General features: G+C 33.6%; 2 protein-coding genes across 11 annotated transcripts in view; one reads left to right on the plus strand and one right to left on the minus strand.

Annotated features, from left to right (window-relative positions):
- Positions 1–1,251: 1,251 nt before the first annotated feature.
- On the minus strand, positions 1,252–16,960 carry LOC149776293 (uncharacterized). 9 transcript variants are annotated; one of them, XR_016416284.1, is made up of 7 exons: positions 14,080–16,960; positions 8,405–10,112; positions 7,969–8,127; positions 4,528–4,595; positions 3,890–4,051; positions 3,093–3,218; positions 1,252–2,285 (listed from the first exon to the last, which is right to left on the minus strand). XR_016416284.1 is itself a non-coding variant. In XM_089942749.1 (7 exons), the coding sequence occupies exons 5-7, from the start codon at positions 4,529–4,531 to the stop codon at positions 2,095–2,097; spliced, it is 321 nt and encodes a 106-aa protein (XP_089798875.1). In that variant the 5' UTR covers positions 4,532–4,595; positions 7,969–8,127; positions 8,405–8,578; positions 9,986–10,112; positions 14,080–16,960; the 3' UTR covers positions 1,252–2,094. The 9 variants fall into 9 exon arrangements, 5 of the variants coding, with proteins under 5 accessions (XP_089798875.1, XP_089798877.1, XP_089798876.1 ...); XR_016416282.1 differs by having other exon boundaries at positions 4,516–4,595; XM_089942749.1 differs by lacking the exon at positions 3,890–4,051 and having other exon boundaries at positions 8,405–8,578; positions 9,986–10,112.
- A 148-nt stretch (positions 16,961–17,108) lies between these two features.
- The window catches only part of LOC149776294 (fatty-acid amide hydrolase 1-like), a 100,044-nt gene continuing 99,420 nt past the window's right edge, over positions 17,109–17,732 (plus strand). Inside the window, exon 1 of one of the 2 annotated variants that reach the window (XM_089942753.1) lies at positions 17,109–17,166. The gene's annotated coding sequence lies outside the window, so the exon portion shown is untranslated. The remainder of the gene's footprint in view (positions 17,167–17,732) is intronic. The other variant, XM_089942755.1, reaches the window with a different exon arrangement.

Below are 17,732 nucleotides of genomic sequence, written 5' to 3' on the forward strand. Positions count from 1 at the left end.
TGATATCTGATCTGTTTCTTAAGTTTTACAAAACTTGTTGATTTTGTTCCTTCTGTGACATAATAGTCCAAACACCTGGGACTTGCACATCTTGGATCTTAGCACCAGATGTATGTACTTCCTATCGATAAGCACCATAGGTATGTACTTCCACTACCTTAGCACCAGACATATTTACTTCCTAGAACTTAGCATCAGATATATGAACTATCTAGACCTAAGAGATGTGTACTTCCTGGACTTTAGCACCAGATTTTTGTACTTCCTGGATTTCTTAGAATCTGGCATATGTACTTCCTTGAATTTAGCTCCAGATACATGTACTTTCTATACCTGAGCACCAGACATTATGTGCTTCCTGGACCTTAGCGCCAGATGTATGTGCTTCTTGCATCTTAGCACCAGGTATATGCACTTCACAGAGTAACACTTGAAGTTCCAAGACTGTAGCACAGGACACATGTACTACCTGCACCTTAGCTCTGGGCAGACATTTGTATATCCTAGACCAACCACCAATTTACGTATTTCCTACATCTGAGCACCAGAGGTATATACTTACTGGACATTAGAATCAGGTTTATGCACTTCCTGGATCTTTGAACAAGACATATTTACTTTCTTGACCAAAGCACCAGAAACATTTATTACCATAATCCAAGCACCAAACATACGTACTTCTGATAATGTATTCCAAACTGTGGCATATAATTTTCAGAAGTATGTTTTGTATGCTTGTAGGTGTGTGTCTGTGTGTGTGATTTTGATTTTTAATGTAGCTTTAACAATTGTTTAGTCATATCACTATGATGTCTGCTGTGTGGCAGTTCATAGTGATGTCTAGCACTGGGGCATCATGCCGCAGACATGTAGCATGATGTCCCACCCACCCACATTATCCTGACACCAGGCTGACCAGTCCTAACACTAACCTCTTAATGCTGAGCGCCAAGCGAGGCAGCTATTATTATCATTTTTATAAGTCTTTGGTATGAATCTGCCCGGGGATCAAACCCATGACCCCCCCCATCCGAGGCAGATGCTCTAACCATTAGGCCACCACAGCAGTCTTCTATGTTTGTAGAAAATGAAGAATTTGCATAAGTTTTAATGCTTTTTATGACCCCTTTATGTCACGTCAAGAATGAACTCTCTCAAAATACTGGCAAATATTTCCTGAACATAGAAAGAGAAGGGGGGGGGGAGAGAGTAATATAGATAAAAATATAATGAATAACAAAGAATTCAAACTGCTTTGTATTTTAGATTTTTTATAACTTGTAAATAAATATTTGTAACACATAAGGTTCATACATTATGGCAATACAACTCTTACAAAACAGGGTTCGAAGGCAATCACCATAATAAACAAACTTGTAGTCTACTAACATACTAACATCATTAAAACCATTTGTCACATTTATGCAATGTAGATAAATTATTCTGGAAAAATACAAGGAAGGGACAGCATGTGTCCCGTACAATGACTAGATTTGGCATAATTACCCTGACAACTATGAAAGGCAAAGGATATATATAAGAAATGTACACATTTCATATTTGAATTCTTGTACTATATTCAATTTCATGCTAAAGACTATACAAAGAACAAAAGTCTGAGAGAAAAAAATGTTAGAACAGATGAAACTGACCACATGCACATTCCTGTGTATACATGGGAAAAGACTGCCATTATACTTATCTATCTAGCAATGAAATTACATATACATTATAATTAAATTAGATATTTCAAATGAACTATTTTGCACTAAAACATCTGCTTATAACACAGGCACATATGAATCACATCTTTTTTCCCTATAAAATGACAAAAGAGTTGACCCTTATTTGTGAAATGTGAAGAATATTGTAATACAAATCGGTACATTTTCCTGAGCTAAACATTTTAGAGTACACTGTAAACAATAATCTTTTGAAAAATTTTGATCAGTGAAAATGAGACTAATGCCAATGGAACAACTGAAAAAACATGAATAAGAACGAAATAAGCTTCGTGAATGGAAATTTGTTTTAGTCATATTTAAATTCATATTCAGTATAATCATCATGTGACCTCTTATATTTAAACAAAAATTAATTATGAGCTTTCATTTTCCTGTTGCAGTTCCATAGAAAGAAACATAAGCACACATGAAAATTGTGTGGACTCATGTATGATAGCGAAGACTTCAACTTCTTCAACTTGGTATTATTTTGTTCCACATTCTGGATGTTGACACTTTCGAACTTAAGATAAAGTTTTGATTCATAGACCATGGAGCAGCCTGAAATGTACAAATAAATCTCTAACCTTTTAAAATATAAGAAACAATATTCTGATCAAAAGACATTCCTCATATTTGATCCATAAAACTAAAAAATGGTAGTAAATATGCTTATAAATGTACTGAAAGTAGGAAACCAATTGCAGCAAATAATTACATTAGAAATACAGAATTAAAAATTGACAAATTATTTTGATTGGTAAGACACAGGATTTTCAATCATCAGGCACCATTACTTTTTAACAGAAAAGTGTAACAAAATGAACAATGAGAGTGCTCACAAGGATATCCCATAATGTTCTTTTCTCATGATATTACTTCAAACAAATTAAACAACATGCAAATAACTTCAACAATGCTAGCACAATGTGAAAAAGAATTTTTTGTCAAAGTTCATTGTTACCAGTAGATTTTAACATAAAATAACGATATATGTAGATTTCATGTCATACCACTTATTCTGAAGATGATGGCAATTTTACCAACTTTTGAAAAACTTTGGTGTCCACTATGTACACTAAAGCAACTATGAAACTAGTTCTTATAATCAACAACATGATCTCAACTATGACTACATTCAAAACAATTGAAAAACCCAAGTTTTTCATAACAGGTCATGTGACTGAATATGCACAAACATATGCCATATTATAATAATGGCAATTTTTGTAAAAATATTACTAAATGAAATGCATTTACATAGTGATGCAGTTAACAGTTTCCAACCCTAAAAAAATCATCAATACATGAGCAAAATCTGAATGAAGAACATACAATTGCAATAACATACAGGTAGAAATGCATTACCAGTGTGGTTGAACCAATGCAAAGCATCAACTTCAAACTGTGTCCTTGCAAAGAAAACAGGATCTCTGTTGAGACAGGAAGCATGCAAGTTGCTGGCATTGTCATAAATTACTGCCTCTGGAGCAACTGAAACAAAAAGAAAACATAAAATAATGAAGCCAAAGAAAAACACCTTTATCAACTATAGATCCCAGTGGTCATGCTTTTTCATTGTTGAATTTACCTTTGTGATAATGAATTATAGTGTTAAACAAACTAAAGCACATTGTATTTTCAACATAATTAAAGCCTGTTTACTTATAAGGTTTTCCAATTGTAATACATTTTAATTACAACCAATGTAATTTAAATGAACTTTTGCCCCTGTGTGTTGGATATATCATTAAATACTCTTAATAAAACAGTCCAATTTTCAGATACAACACATGCAACTACAAAGTCCAAAATTGTCAAGAAAAGTATTTATATTAAACATAAAAGATTCAAATCAAAATGTATAATCAGAATGGCTAAGAACATTGAAATCTTGTTTTAAGGAATGTGAATGGAATATTTTGTGACTCCACTGATTTCATGATCTGGTACCCATAGCAAACACCTGAGGAAAAAAAACCCAGGATATTACAAATTTGACAGATGACTGTGTAAAAGAAAATATGGATAGATTAAAGAAACTGGGGGCATTTATACAACAGAAGCATGTGGTACACATAAATGCTAAAAGACTATCACATATGTATCGTAGTGAGACCAGATCGTAAGTACTGTGTTTGAAGGATATTAGTAGTGCTTTTTACGTTGTTAATATCCATTTTTACAGCAGGCATCAAAAGGCACTTGTACGTGAATCGGGTAGAGGCGTAAAAATGTGCTTGTATGCGAATCAGGTAAAGGCGCCTAAAGGTGCTTGTATCCGAATGGAGTAGAGGTGTCCAGAGGCGCTTGCATGAAGTAATGGGCTAAACAACAAAATATTGATAAATCAGGATCAACAATTTAAAATGTAAACATATTTTTGTCATGCTTGGAAATATACTACCAGTGGGTTATTGTATAATGCCCAGAATGCAAAACTGTAAATAAAAATGAGAAAATCCAGATAAAAAAATTATTTCCATTTAATGTACATATGGCTAAATACATATTTTATATACTGACTTGAAAGATGAGCAGTAAACAAATATTACTCAGTGTCCTTGAGTAGAAATCAATTTTGTATAATGATATAAAATATGATAGATTCTTTATGACCATGCCAGCACCTTAGTGTCAAAGTACGGATGTACCTATTTTGCAAATAATCTGGAAAGAAATGCCTCAAATATCAAACATATTGATAATTATGACCCAGCACTATGTACCTAGAATAAAGAAACTGGAACATGAAATCTCTCAACACATCGTAATGTATAAGGAATCGTACCATACTAATTACCCATTCGGTTTGCCCATCATTTTGAAGCTTTCCATCACAATCTGGAATTGAGCACAATCTCAAATAGCCTGAAAACAAGAAGTGGTGTAATTACAGTGGTAGCAGATACAGTCATGCTGTGGGGCCCAGTTGTCCTGGAGGCCCAGCCCAACCAGGAATAAAATTATTGACACTAAGGGGGGGGGGGGTTACCAGTACAAAAAAGTTTGCTGTGAGGTCCATGGTGAAACAATTACACCACTGGAACCATCTCTATAGCCCAATTGTTTTTTAACATTAATGTTGTTGTTGTTGTTGTTGTGGGGTTTAACGCCATTTTTCAGCACATGATAGGCTATACATGGCGGCCAGTATTAATGGTGGAGGAAGAACCCGGAAAAACCCCGGAAAGAACCACCGACCCACAAGAAGCTACTGGCAAGCTTTTTCACATACCCACATTGGCTGAATCCGAGACTCGAACCGCCGCAGACAGAGGTGAGATGGCAGTGATCTGTAACGAAGAGCGCTTTAGACCACTCGGCCACTCGGGGCCCCTTTTAACATTAATAACATCATCTGATAACAAATGACCACATAAAATAAAGCTACAGTTTGCCCAATATCAACATCTTGCTTTCTGTAAATGACTATGGAATTTGGCATTCAGAATTTCCAAACATATAAAGGCTACAATAACCAAATTATTTCTATGTATACTGGTTCTAGCTAATTGGTGCTATTAAAGAACAGCCTTAGAACATCGATCTCACACGTCTTTCATGTTTTCAAACAAGCATTATCAAATTAGAATATAGAATTAGAACACTGCTTTTCATTTCATATTCAATGTGAGTTTTTTGGACAATTTATTTTTCAAAGCTGTTCAAACATGCCTACTGACAAGAGATTTTACCATGAAGAAAATAATACTGATACACAGGAGGTTATTCTATTGTAAATGTCATGTTAAGGAGAGTTTATTTTATTAGGAATATCTGGATCTTGTACACAGAGGTGGATTTATTTAAATAATATTAATACTATTCAATCAGGGTGGCATTGTTATCATCAAAAGGTGCCATTATTATCATTATGGCAAGATGATTTTTTTTTAAATCACAAGAATTCAAATGGTGCTTCATTGAAAGGAGACTGATTTTTAACTCTGTTTTGAAAGGTCATTTATGATCATTATATCCTTCCATGCAAAAAAACACAACCCATAGGCATAATTACAAAGAATAAGATTTGAGGTATCCAGTGCTGAGTTGTTGTTGACAAAAACCTGCAGCAAATATGTGCTTGATAAACATGCAATTTACAAATATTTCAAAGAATGGTTTCTGAATGGTCATTCTATAAAACCAACTGTCAGATAAAAACTGTTTACATAAATGAGACTACACTGAATGGTCATTCCATAAAACCAACTGTCAGATAAAAACTGTTTACATAAATGAGACTACACTGAATGGTCATTCCATAAAACCAACTGTCAGATAAAAACTGTTTACATAAATGAGACTACAGTTGAATGGTCATTCCATAAAACCAACTGTCAGATAAAAACTGTTTACATAAATGAGACTACACTGAATGGTCATTCCATAAAACCAACTGTCAGATAAAAACTGTTTACATAAATGAGACTACACTGAATGGTCATTCCATAAAACCAACTGTCAGATAAAAACTGTTTACATAAATGAGACTACAGTTGAATGGTCATTCCATAAAACCAACTGTCAGATAAAAACTGTTTACATAAATGAGACTACACTGAATGGTCATTCCATAAAACCAACTGTCAGATAAAAACTGTTTACATAAATGAGACTACACTGAATGGTCATTCCATAAAACCAACTGTCAGATAAAAACTGTTTACATAAATGAGACTACACTGAATGGTCATTCCATAAAACCAACTGTCAGATAAAAACTGTTTACATAAATGAGACTACACTGAATGGTCATTCCATAAAACCAACTGTCAGATAAAAACTGTTTACATAAATGAGACTACACTGAATGGTCATTCCATAAAACCAACTGTCAGATAAAAACTGTTTACATAAATGAGACTACACTGAATAGTCATTCCATAAAACCAACTGTCAGATAAAAACTGTTTACATAAATGAGACTACACTGAATAGTCATTCCATAAAACCAACTGTCAGATAAAAACTGTTTACATAAATGAGACTACACTGAACAGTCATTCCATAAAACCAACTGTCAGATAAAAACTGTTTACATAAATGAGACTACACTGTTGTTATGACTGTGAAATTAATACCAATTCACATGGAATAAAACCTGTAGTTTTGAAGAAACAGCTAAATGATTCACAATTTGTGATTTTATTGATCCTTTAGTTATTCATAAAGAGAGAGTATTTTTGTAACTTGAGTTGCTTAGCTAATAAATCAATTCAAACAGAATGTCCATCAACTTTGATGTGTCCTGATAATATTTTGTGTGCAGTATTTTCCCTAGTTGTATAAGCATTTTTAAACATTATATTCAAGCTGTAAAATAAAATATACAAGTAACAGTTACACATCTGAATGACAATTAATGACCTTTAGTTAATACTTACATTGTACTTGCATACAACCAAATCTTGTGAAGAGTGTGGACAGCTGAATTTCATCTACACACTCATTAAGGAGTTGACCACTGCATTTAGGGCAATGTAAATCTAATGGTATGGCTTCAGGGATACAATCAACTGCAGGAAATAAATTCTTTGGATTCTGCCATTGTTTTGTTTTCATCTGGGTTAAACAGAATTTGCCTTCTAGATACTGCTTTTAGCATGTACTGGCTTTACTCTGGTTTATTAAGCCAGCAGTTCAAGTATACAATCAACGTTATGTGGCGTCTTTGTCCAAACTGTTGGTAATAAGGTTCTCCACCCTGTGCACATTTTTTTTTTACACTGAAGGCAAAACACTAACTTGTTTGAGCATGACAGTTTCACATTCACGGGCCAAATCGTTCTGTGGTTAGGCAAAACAATGAAACCTATTGCATTATTGCTTATCTTCTTTGATACAAATCCATGAATTTTGGTAAAGCTGAATGGCATAATATGAGAATAAATGTATATAATATACATCTTGAATATTTCTTTAAAAAAAGGAAGCTCACTAATATATGTCAATCAGTCATTTACACCAAAATTTCTGTTGAAATCAACCACTATTAAATCCATACCTATCACAAGTTGCCATAATCTTTACATTCCATAAACTGAATTCTTAACACAGATTTAATTGAAAACACTTTGCATTTTGCCTTGTACATAAGCAATTTCATTATCAGTACAACTGGGTACACATAAGAAGGTCCCTCTAATTTATTAAAAGAGACAACACTGATAATAGTATTACAAAAGAATTATTGTCTAGAACAATGAAATGCAACTGATATTCTAGGAGTAAAACCTACTTTTAGAGTCTTGTTACTATTATCCCATCCAGCCACTGCAAAAACTTTCATTCTGTCATTCAATTCTTGATATGCATGTTCATGTTTTAATGTGTGCTTGTAAAGCCATCCTTCATCTTCACCATCTGGTGCAATAGATATGTGTCCTAAGGTAAAGGTCTGAAAATGATTTTGTAAAGTGTTAGATATAAATTTAATTTAACAAAGCATATGGCTCAAGCATGTAGAGGATAAAATGATGGATAAGCAAATATTTGGAACCATAATTATGTGTGTCCAATATTGGACAGGGATGCCTAACACTCACCTGTTTTAAATAATTATGAAGAAAATAAAATCAAGTGAGACAACGAAACCATATGTAATATGTTCAGATGAACTTAACAATTAATGGCTGCATTTCTGAGCAATTAAACAATAGATGAGATATATATACCTGTGACAGTTCCAATATGGTTGATAATTCTGAATCATTTATTCTAGTTCCATGTGGAGATAGTGTCGCCCTCTTAACATGAACACATCTCCTCACAGGAATTTTGTCAAGGTTGTATGGTACAATGCCGTCAACAGAGAAAGGATCTCTGTATAACTCTGTTCTACATTTATACTGCACAAGATAAAAATGAAACAAATTTATGATGCATATTATCTGTCAAAACAGAATATTTGTAGATGGACTCGGCTATTATTACATGAAAGTCACGTGTATTTGTTCATTTAGTCATATACTTTATATCCCATTCAGCATTTAATCTTATGCTGCAATCTCAGACCATTTTTCACTAAAAGAATAGAATACTGTATGGGTGAAGACCAGAAATGAAAATATATACAGTCCACACCAGCACAATGATCACATGCCTCAACACATTAACTCCTAGTGACGAGTTAACGTGGCAGGAGGTAGTAGCCTACTGCTGAGCTCTGTAGCATCATGGTCATGCATGATACACTGAAGTGGGTGGTATTATAGAAAGGTAGACAGATGTAGCTCTACAATGATACCAAATAATCTGGAATTTCTAGTTGCACTACAAAATAGAGGGGAAAAACCTCAATTTCTGAACCGATTTTTTTCTGTCCAAAATTGGCCTGTGGTTAGGATCTGATTTTGTGTCAGGATTTTATACTTTTTGGTCTCAGATCTGAGGCAAACCGATATGAACTGCAAACAGTCAGATGAGCCTTTGCAAGAAAAACAGGATAAGATGGGTATTTTGAACAAAAAGTGGTCTCGATACAAAAATAATGAGTCTGTTTAACCACACAAAAAAAGAAGAAAAAAAACCCCTCCAACATATACCCTTCTGCTCATGCGCGAACCAAATAGCCAATGAAAAACGATGTTTCTAACACAACTAGGCAGTATGTTATTGAAAGATCACCTGGGATAGGGTGTTTTTGGATGCATTCAGAAACAGCTTTCAAAATGTGTTTCCTACTTGAATTTCAGGCAAAAACGACAAAAACATCCAGGGGTTATTGTGTTAAAGATAATCCATTTATCTTCAGCCAGGGTCTGATTTGCCCTTCTCTCCATTTAAATTGGAACTTCACTGACACAGCACCTGCCTTATCCGGCTAAATAAGTTTCCTAATGTTGACATTTGCTCAAGACAGATGGTACAGTAAATATTTAATGACCAAAAATGTAATCATAACTAAAGCAAAGTTTTGGAAATGGGCAGTTCGCTGATTATATTTTCATTATACTTTGTTTTCAATTATTAAAAAAAAAAAAAATTATACATACAAAACCATGTTATAAATATATAAGAAAGTATCGTCTCCAATTAATTTACAAATTATTTTCGGCACCCCATAACTCTTTTAGTGAGGGATTTTACCCATCCTACCTGACAATGCATTCTTTACTGAAAGTCTCTCTTTCAAAACAAAGAAACTCTACTGCACTCCCAAGTTTAATATGTTAAAAACATGATACCCATACACATACTAACCTATTTTTAAAATAAATCCCATGCAACAACTTTTGAACAATAAAATATCTTACAAGGTTATGGAAAACTTGTCTCCACTAGTAGACATTTTCAGGAATCTGACAAGGCAAAAAGATCAAATATTCTCATAAAAGTGATCCTCTTCAACTGAATTTTGTCACTGCAGTTGAGTCTGCACACCTAATGTTAACACAAAATGCAAGCGAAGTTAGCAAAGAAATCTGAAATAATTGGATGCTCTCAAAAATTAAATTTATTCAGCTGTTTATATATCTTTTTAAAATAAATGGTCTGTATACAGGCACATAGACAACATTGTACAATCTGAAAGGCCTACCGTGTTAGAATGTTTTATATCAATTATGAATGATTTCTGAGAAATTGTGTATGCATTATATTTTATGTGGATTTATTTTTGAGAGCAAAATTTATACTGGGCATGTATGCTTTCAACACAGATTATTTCGGTAATGTGTGTCATTTTTTTGGAAGTTGGTTCTACATACATTTAAATTGAAGTTATTCACTTCATTGGATCCTAAATTCAATGGTCATTATTTACATGCTCCAAGAATTTCACATGGCAAAATCTATGTTAGAGTATTTTTTTAAACAATATCAACCTAAAGGTGTGATACAGTACAATCTGGATTGAATGTTATATGATGTAATGTCACAATGAAAGCTGTGCATGTGATAAAATAAATGCATACTACCCTATATTGTGATGATTAAATATGACACTCTTTTTTTTCCTTTTTTTTGTGCCTATTTCTGCCACAATTATTACAATTGACAGCGATAAATAAGTTTCATCTGGAAGTTTTTTCTTGATGACAGCTAAGGTGTCAATAATCTGGACTGACAAGACTTTGGTTGTAAAAATTTACCATATCATCATCTTTATTTTCTCTCCTACACTTTTCTCTATATTTTTTTTCCTTCTCAGCGTCTTGTTAGTAGCAGCTTTGCCAGTCAACTTCCTGCAAACTAGCCAATGAGAATCCAGTGCTTGTATTGGAATTTGTTTAATATTATACCTCTAGCAGGGTTGATACTACTGAGGGATGCGGACTCGTGTCTTCCCTCGTGTTATATTGTTACATGTTAGAATCCCCATCCCTTGATTCATGGATGGATACTCCTAATTTTCTTTGTAACCGAACCCTGTGCTGCATACCATGTTATAGGTAATATGTCATGCTCGTCCCAAGTTCTGGAAGAGTCATTTTGTAATACTGCACAAACTCAAAAGGAGGCAGCTTACCAGTATGACTAAAAAGTTCATTTAAACTTACAGTAAAATAATAAAACAGAGACATACAGTCATGAATTGGTCTATTTTTGTAAAGAGTTTTATGCTGTTTTTATTTGATAAATTTATGAGACTCCAATATTTATTAATTATAAGGACTATATTAGGTAATGAAGGACTATATTGGTTCCAAATCATCGAGATGTCATCTAAAAATCTAAACCAAACAGATGGATTAAACTTGTCATTTTGAAGAAAATGTTTTTCTAATTTACCCATGAAAAGGGAAGCATATGAAGGAGCTACAGGACTACCCATTGCCGTACCCATTACTTGTGTGTTATTTGTATTATTAAATTGGAAATAATTATTTTCCAAGATAAGTTTTTATTATTTTACAAATATCTTCACTAGAAAGTGTGATATTATTAGGATTGTTATCAAGAAAATATTTACACACTTCAATGCCATCTGTATCTGGAATGTTGGTATATAGTGATGTTACATCTCATAATACCAGGATTGACTATCAGATAACTTCAACTTTTTAATGAAATTAGTAGTATCTTTATTGTATGAAGGAAGTGATTTCATTAAAGGTTGTAAAACACTAAAGAATTATGAAACATACAGTAAATGCGAAACTAGTTCTGTTTCACAAATTAAATTGTATTGTGCAATAACTCATTTAGTCTGATAAATCAGCCCCACAAATCTGTGTTGACAATGATGGACGAACTTGTAGGTCTGACGTCACCTGTTCATTAAAATGTGCAATTTTGCTGCATGCAAATCATTCCAGAACAAACCCGCATAATTTTTTGACACATACCCGTAATTGGGAACAGCCATATCAAGCGCGAAATTCAAAATGGCCACAGGACAGATGGTTATGCTATTCCAGGTGGATTTACAAGTCACCAAACATATGATTTGCTCAGGAAATATAATCACCATAAGAACCCTCCAGCCGACAGTAGCTGCACAGCCACGAGAAATACCAGTAAGTGTATAACAGGTACACCGATGAGTGCAGACAAATCAGATAATTGCAGCTTTTAATGAATAGGTGATATGAGCCCCATACCTGAAAATCTGTATCATCACGGGTGAAAGGCTGATTTATCAGCCTATAACTCATTCTGCATAGGATTTAATATATCTATTTTTTGTATATAAAGTATTTCCAAAAAGATCATTTTTGTGAATGGTATCCTTATCTGCAAAATGGATCAACTGTATTTTATTATCAGGTGTAATCAGTATTTTTGTTTCACAAGTAAAATTATGTGTAATAACTGATTTTCAAAATCATTTAACATAGTTTTAATAATGAGTGTTTATCGGTTCTTTTAGTAAATGGGGTCCTTTTTACAAGCATGGCTTACCGTCTGCGAAAAGGAGCACAAAGGGATGAAGGAAGTAGAAAGAATGGTAAATTCTGAAAGAAATGATGATTACCAGCAACCAAGAAGCGAGAAACAACTCTGAAATATTAAACATTCAGTAGCAAGAACAAAGCACAGCCCATCCAAATCAGGGAGCATCAATGACCATATTGTTTGCGTGGAAGAAATGACCAAAACAAGCATAATCATCCAAACTGTGATACATATGAATGGCTTACAACACCCAGTCGTCACTCTTTACAATGAACAACAGATCACAGACTTGCCTTCTAAAGCGAAGCGCAAACAGGCAAATGGAAGATATAGTTGAGTTTCCATTAAAAGATTGCCAGGAAGTTCTTGACTTTGTGTTTGGCTAAAAGGGTCTTGTACAAAAAACAGACGTTGACACCCACCATGAAAGACTAAACCAATTACATTCTGTCATCGATGACAAAGACTCGCATGCCAGCGAAAGAAAGTTCCACACCTACTTTGATACAAGATTATATCCAATGGTCAAAGAACACGCCATAGATCTGCTCAACAGTGGCAAAATTACAAGCACATGGACAAACAACAATGCAGAGAGTGCAAATCACATCCTAAAATCGGCCACAAAAAGGAAGCTAGCTGAATTACTAGTCCTATGATGTAAGACATTATCACATAGCACATGTTGGTTTTGTTTTAGTGCTATATCAGTGTCAAGGTCTTACATGTAAGACTAGCTGAATTACCAAAGTTTATCAAACTGCTTCAGCAAATAGTGACCAATGAGTAGGAAGAGAGATGTCATCCTCTGAGAAAAATGGGTCATTATCGCCTCAGAGAAAGATATTTACGCCACCTTGTCGACACTGGTTACTGGGTTGGAATGATGGAAGAACGGGATTATAAAAAAAAAGATTTTGCACTGACTGCAGTAAAGACCATCCAAATATGATGCACTCAATAGATGGCAGAAGAACTGCAACCAGAACTCCTTCTGCAGGTCGGAAGCTGAACCAAATTCGAAGAAAGCAGGCAGAAAGGTCTAGAACACCATCAAATAAGCTAAGTGCGAAACGCAAACTGTAAAGTGCAGTCTATATAAAGCAGTTATATAGCCACACCAGGTGCTGACTGTCGTCAAATGAATTTTAGCTAATATCCGGACAAAATATCAACAAAATATGGTGCATGGAAGCTTGTCAAAAACAGTAAAATTAAAAACATCACTACCATTATCAACAACATCCAAATAAAAAATCAAATTTAAAACTCAAAAAAGAATAAAAATAAAAACGAGAAACTATTTTACATAAAAACTCGTGCTTAAATTTAAAATTTGTATGCCGTTTTGAAAGAAATCTACAAAAAAAATGATTTTAGAAGCACTTTTTGCACCTGTTTTAATTGTTTTTTGAAGCCCAAAATCAGTTTTATAGCAGTTTAGAAATATATATTTACACTGATACAAATGAAGATAATGAAAACAATGAAAACCTTTGCCAATACTTACTTGTTTTAATTAAAGCAATGTAAAGAAAATGACTTTGTTGTAACTTTGAGCAACCAAAATTTGGATTTCAGTTACAATTTTAACCTCTTGTAGCAGTTGTGGAAACAAAATTTCTTCTGAAACATCAAATAAAGGAAATCTTTCGTATTGTTAATAGTTATTCTAATTTTAGATATAGTATAGCTTTAAGGAACAAATAAGCTTAAATAATCAGTTCAAGGCAACTTTTCTCGTCTTAGCTTACATTAACTTTTTGTATTTTTCCCAACTTTTTAAAAAATTTTGGTAAGTTTTTGTAACTTTTCTCGACTTTTCATAACTTTTCTCATTTTAGTCATATGGCTGAATATAGATGAATCAGAATTCATGACTGGTCACCCTTTGATGAACTTTCTAATCAGCTCTTCCACATTTCGAGGTGATCGAAAATTTGACATAAATAGACCATCATGTTTTAGTATGTATTTAATAAGATGTGTTATGCTCTATGTTGATTCGATGTTGAAATAATTAGTGCGCAAAACGAAATTTAGCTTCATTTGGAATCAGGTCACAATTAGTACTTCCAGTTCAATACCCACGAATGTAGTTCTAGTCTATTTTTAGAACATTTTTTTCCCCTCTCATTTTGGTCGTGATAGAAGAGTTATATTTATGCATGTTTTGTAGGGAATTAAAGGTAATTGTTTATTCTTGAGACTACATGAGCTCAGGATGTGGTGTTCCATGTGTATTTTGGCGACAGTCCACAGTGAGTAATAAGGCCTTGGTGATGATCCGGAAGTGAAATCTGTGTTCTGTTTACATGTTGCTCTGTTGACAGTCCAGCCTCTCATAAAAATGCAGGTCAACCTTTGACAAGAACTTCCCCATGAAGTCATCTTTGAAGGTATTTTAAATTAACATATGATTTGTATTGATTGTCACACAGTGGAAAGGTCAGTATTGAGAAAGAAGTGTAGAGAACATATAGTAAAATTGTGTTCTATGGCTTGTCAGTGCAGTTTTGAGTAAAGTTTAAATTGGTATATCTTTATTATTAATGATAGACCTATGAAATTTGAATATGTTTTGTATATTGACTTTGAAAATATAAGAATGAAATTAAAAATAAAAAAAATCTGTCCCCAAAATGCAAATATATATTTTTGGGAATGATATTAAATGATATCAGCATGTATATATTCCTAAACCATGTACAAGCTCCAATGTTGGATATTTGTCAAATTATGTCAGAGAAAATATCTTTTGAAGTCAAAATGAGACCTTCATTTAAAATACACAAAAATAAAATTATATTTTGTATTGGTCATTCAAACTATTTATTAGGGGTCCAAGCAGTTAATTTATGTTTATGATAGGGTCACTTCCTGAGTAACACATATCTGCTTGTATAGCCTTCATTAATTGTTTATAAACAGTTATAAGGTATTTAGTGAGAAGACAGAGATAAAAACTTTATACTAGAACTTACTCAAGTTCTCTACTAAATCATTTTAAACTGTCTGAGAATGAAATACAGGTCAGAGGGATAAAATATACTTTTCCCAGGTATATTTACCCTTGGATGTAAGAAAACAGCAAAATGATGTAAGTTGAACACAAAATGCATTCCATTTTATTGTTCAGTTTGGTTAAGATACTGATTGGTGTAGTGCAGCATTGTGGCCTCCATGATGTTATGAGAATTCTAATGATCCATCTTGCTTCATGCATTATTAATTACTAATAATATTTGTTAACTGACACTCTAAAGATTACATAATATTCAAACAGATTATTTGAATATAATTTTGTACAACTGATCTTAACATGGTTACATATCCCACATGAACAAATATCCATATATTTTAGAATGTTTGGATCAAAAGTTCACATTCAGTACATCATTTAGGCTGACACTGTACTTACAGTGAATCTGTAAGGCACATTTTTAGCTCTGTGACTGAAAATATCCCAAAATATTATTTTCATCATAAATATGCCAAGTCCATTTTCAGCAAAGGGGTCTATCACGACTACAGATGTACATACATAAGTTGTCTGCTTCCGATATTTACAATGTCGAATCAAGCAAAGGAAAATGACAACTACGCTTTTCATCTGGATTTAACAAGCAGTTTAATTTCTATGTTCATGTATGCAGAGGGATATAATTCCAAACTCTCAAAGTTATGTAATTTATGCAATTATTCAGCATTTGCCGAACAGGATGAACTACGTCATTATGTAGTCTAAAGGAAATAAACTAGCCTATAGTGTACGCAATATGGCGCCATGTTAGTATGGAAAGTCTGTTAAGCATGAAATGGTGCAGGGGATGGCAGCATTAGAGCCAGTCTGGTCACAGTCAGGTTAGAAATTATAAATCAATGATTCAATTGAATTTGTTCTGTGCACTTTTTATCACATTAAACATTCTCGTTTTTGAAATCGGTAGGGGGGTACAAACAAACGGGGATGTAGAGTCAGACTACAGCTGCTCTGTTGACAGTCCAGCATCTCAAAAAAGAGCTGGTCAACCTTTGAAAAAAACTTCACCGTGAAGTTATGTTTGAAAGTATTTTAGATTAACATATGATTTGTATTGATTGTCACAGTGGAAAGGTCAGTACTGAGAAACAAATGCAGAGAACATATAGTAAAATTAATTGTGTTCTATCGCCATTTAGACTAGTCCCAATGTAAGACGTAGCGCGTTTTAATTTAGTGCTATGGCGTACTATCCAAATAACGGCGTGAATGAGTAATCAAAGTAACAGGAACATCTCACACACTTGGCAGCCTATATCGATACTCTTCCACTAATTTATGTGTAATTAATTGAAAATATGACACTAGCAAATGCACGCATTTTCACGTTCCGTTGACATACATTTGAATTTGTTGCAATGCGACGGTAGTCGAGGTATGCCGAAGTAAGTTCAAGTAGGTACATTTTGGGGACATGTTTCTTGAACGAAACGAACCGTTCCTTACAGTTCCAATAGACATAATATATATTTTATTCGATTCGTTAAAGAATAATATTTTAACATAACCCGATTTCGGCATTCCAGGCTTTCATCGCTTTAGAAAAAACAGTAGGTAAGTATGATTAAAACATTATGACTTTACTTTGTAGAAAAGCCTTGTTATTTTAATTGTCATTCATATGAAATATTCCTGACAATTTGACTTTCGTAACGATGTTAGTCGACATCAAAACACGCTACACAGTGCCGTTAGTTAGACTGTAAGACCTATGAAAGGTAACAGGTTAATTCGGACCAGGTATATTCGGTCCAAATTACGGGCTGATTCGGACCACATTTCTGGCTGATTCGGACCAGATTTTTGGCTGATTCGGACCATGTGAAATATCAATAAGTTTCGTCCGAGATATAAATGTGACACTTACATTTGTTTAAGACATGATATTTCTCATTATTTCCCAGGTATGTTGAGCAGTTCAAATATGCGTTTAAGTAATCGATCACTAAATTGCATTTAAGGAATCGATCATTAAATTGTATGCAGATTGTTGGGGACAAAAATCGCTAAAACAGTGTCCATGCAGCAACATTTATTCAAATATATTGATCTGAGTTTACATTATTTGTATCCACAAATACAGGTCTTGGCAGGTTTATGCATTTGCTAGATTTATGTAG

The sequence above is a fragment of the Sinohyriopsis cumingii genome, chromosome 18 (assembly GCF_028554795.1).
Source record: "Sinohyriopsis cumingii isolate HCF-2022 chromosome 18, ASM2855479v2, whole genome shotgun sequence".
Taxonomy (NCBI): domain Eukaryota; kingdom Metazoa; phylum Mollusca; class Bivalvia; order Unionida; family Unionidae; genus Sinohyriopsis; species Sinohyriopsis cumingii.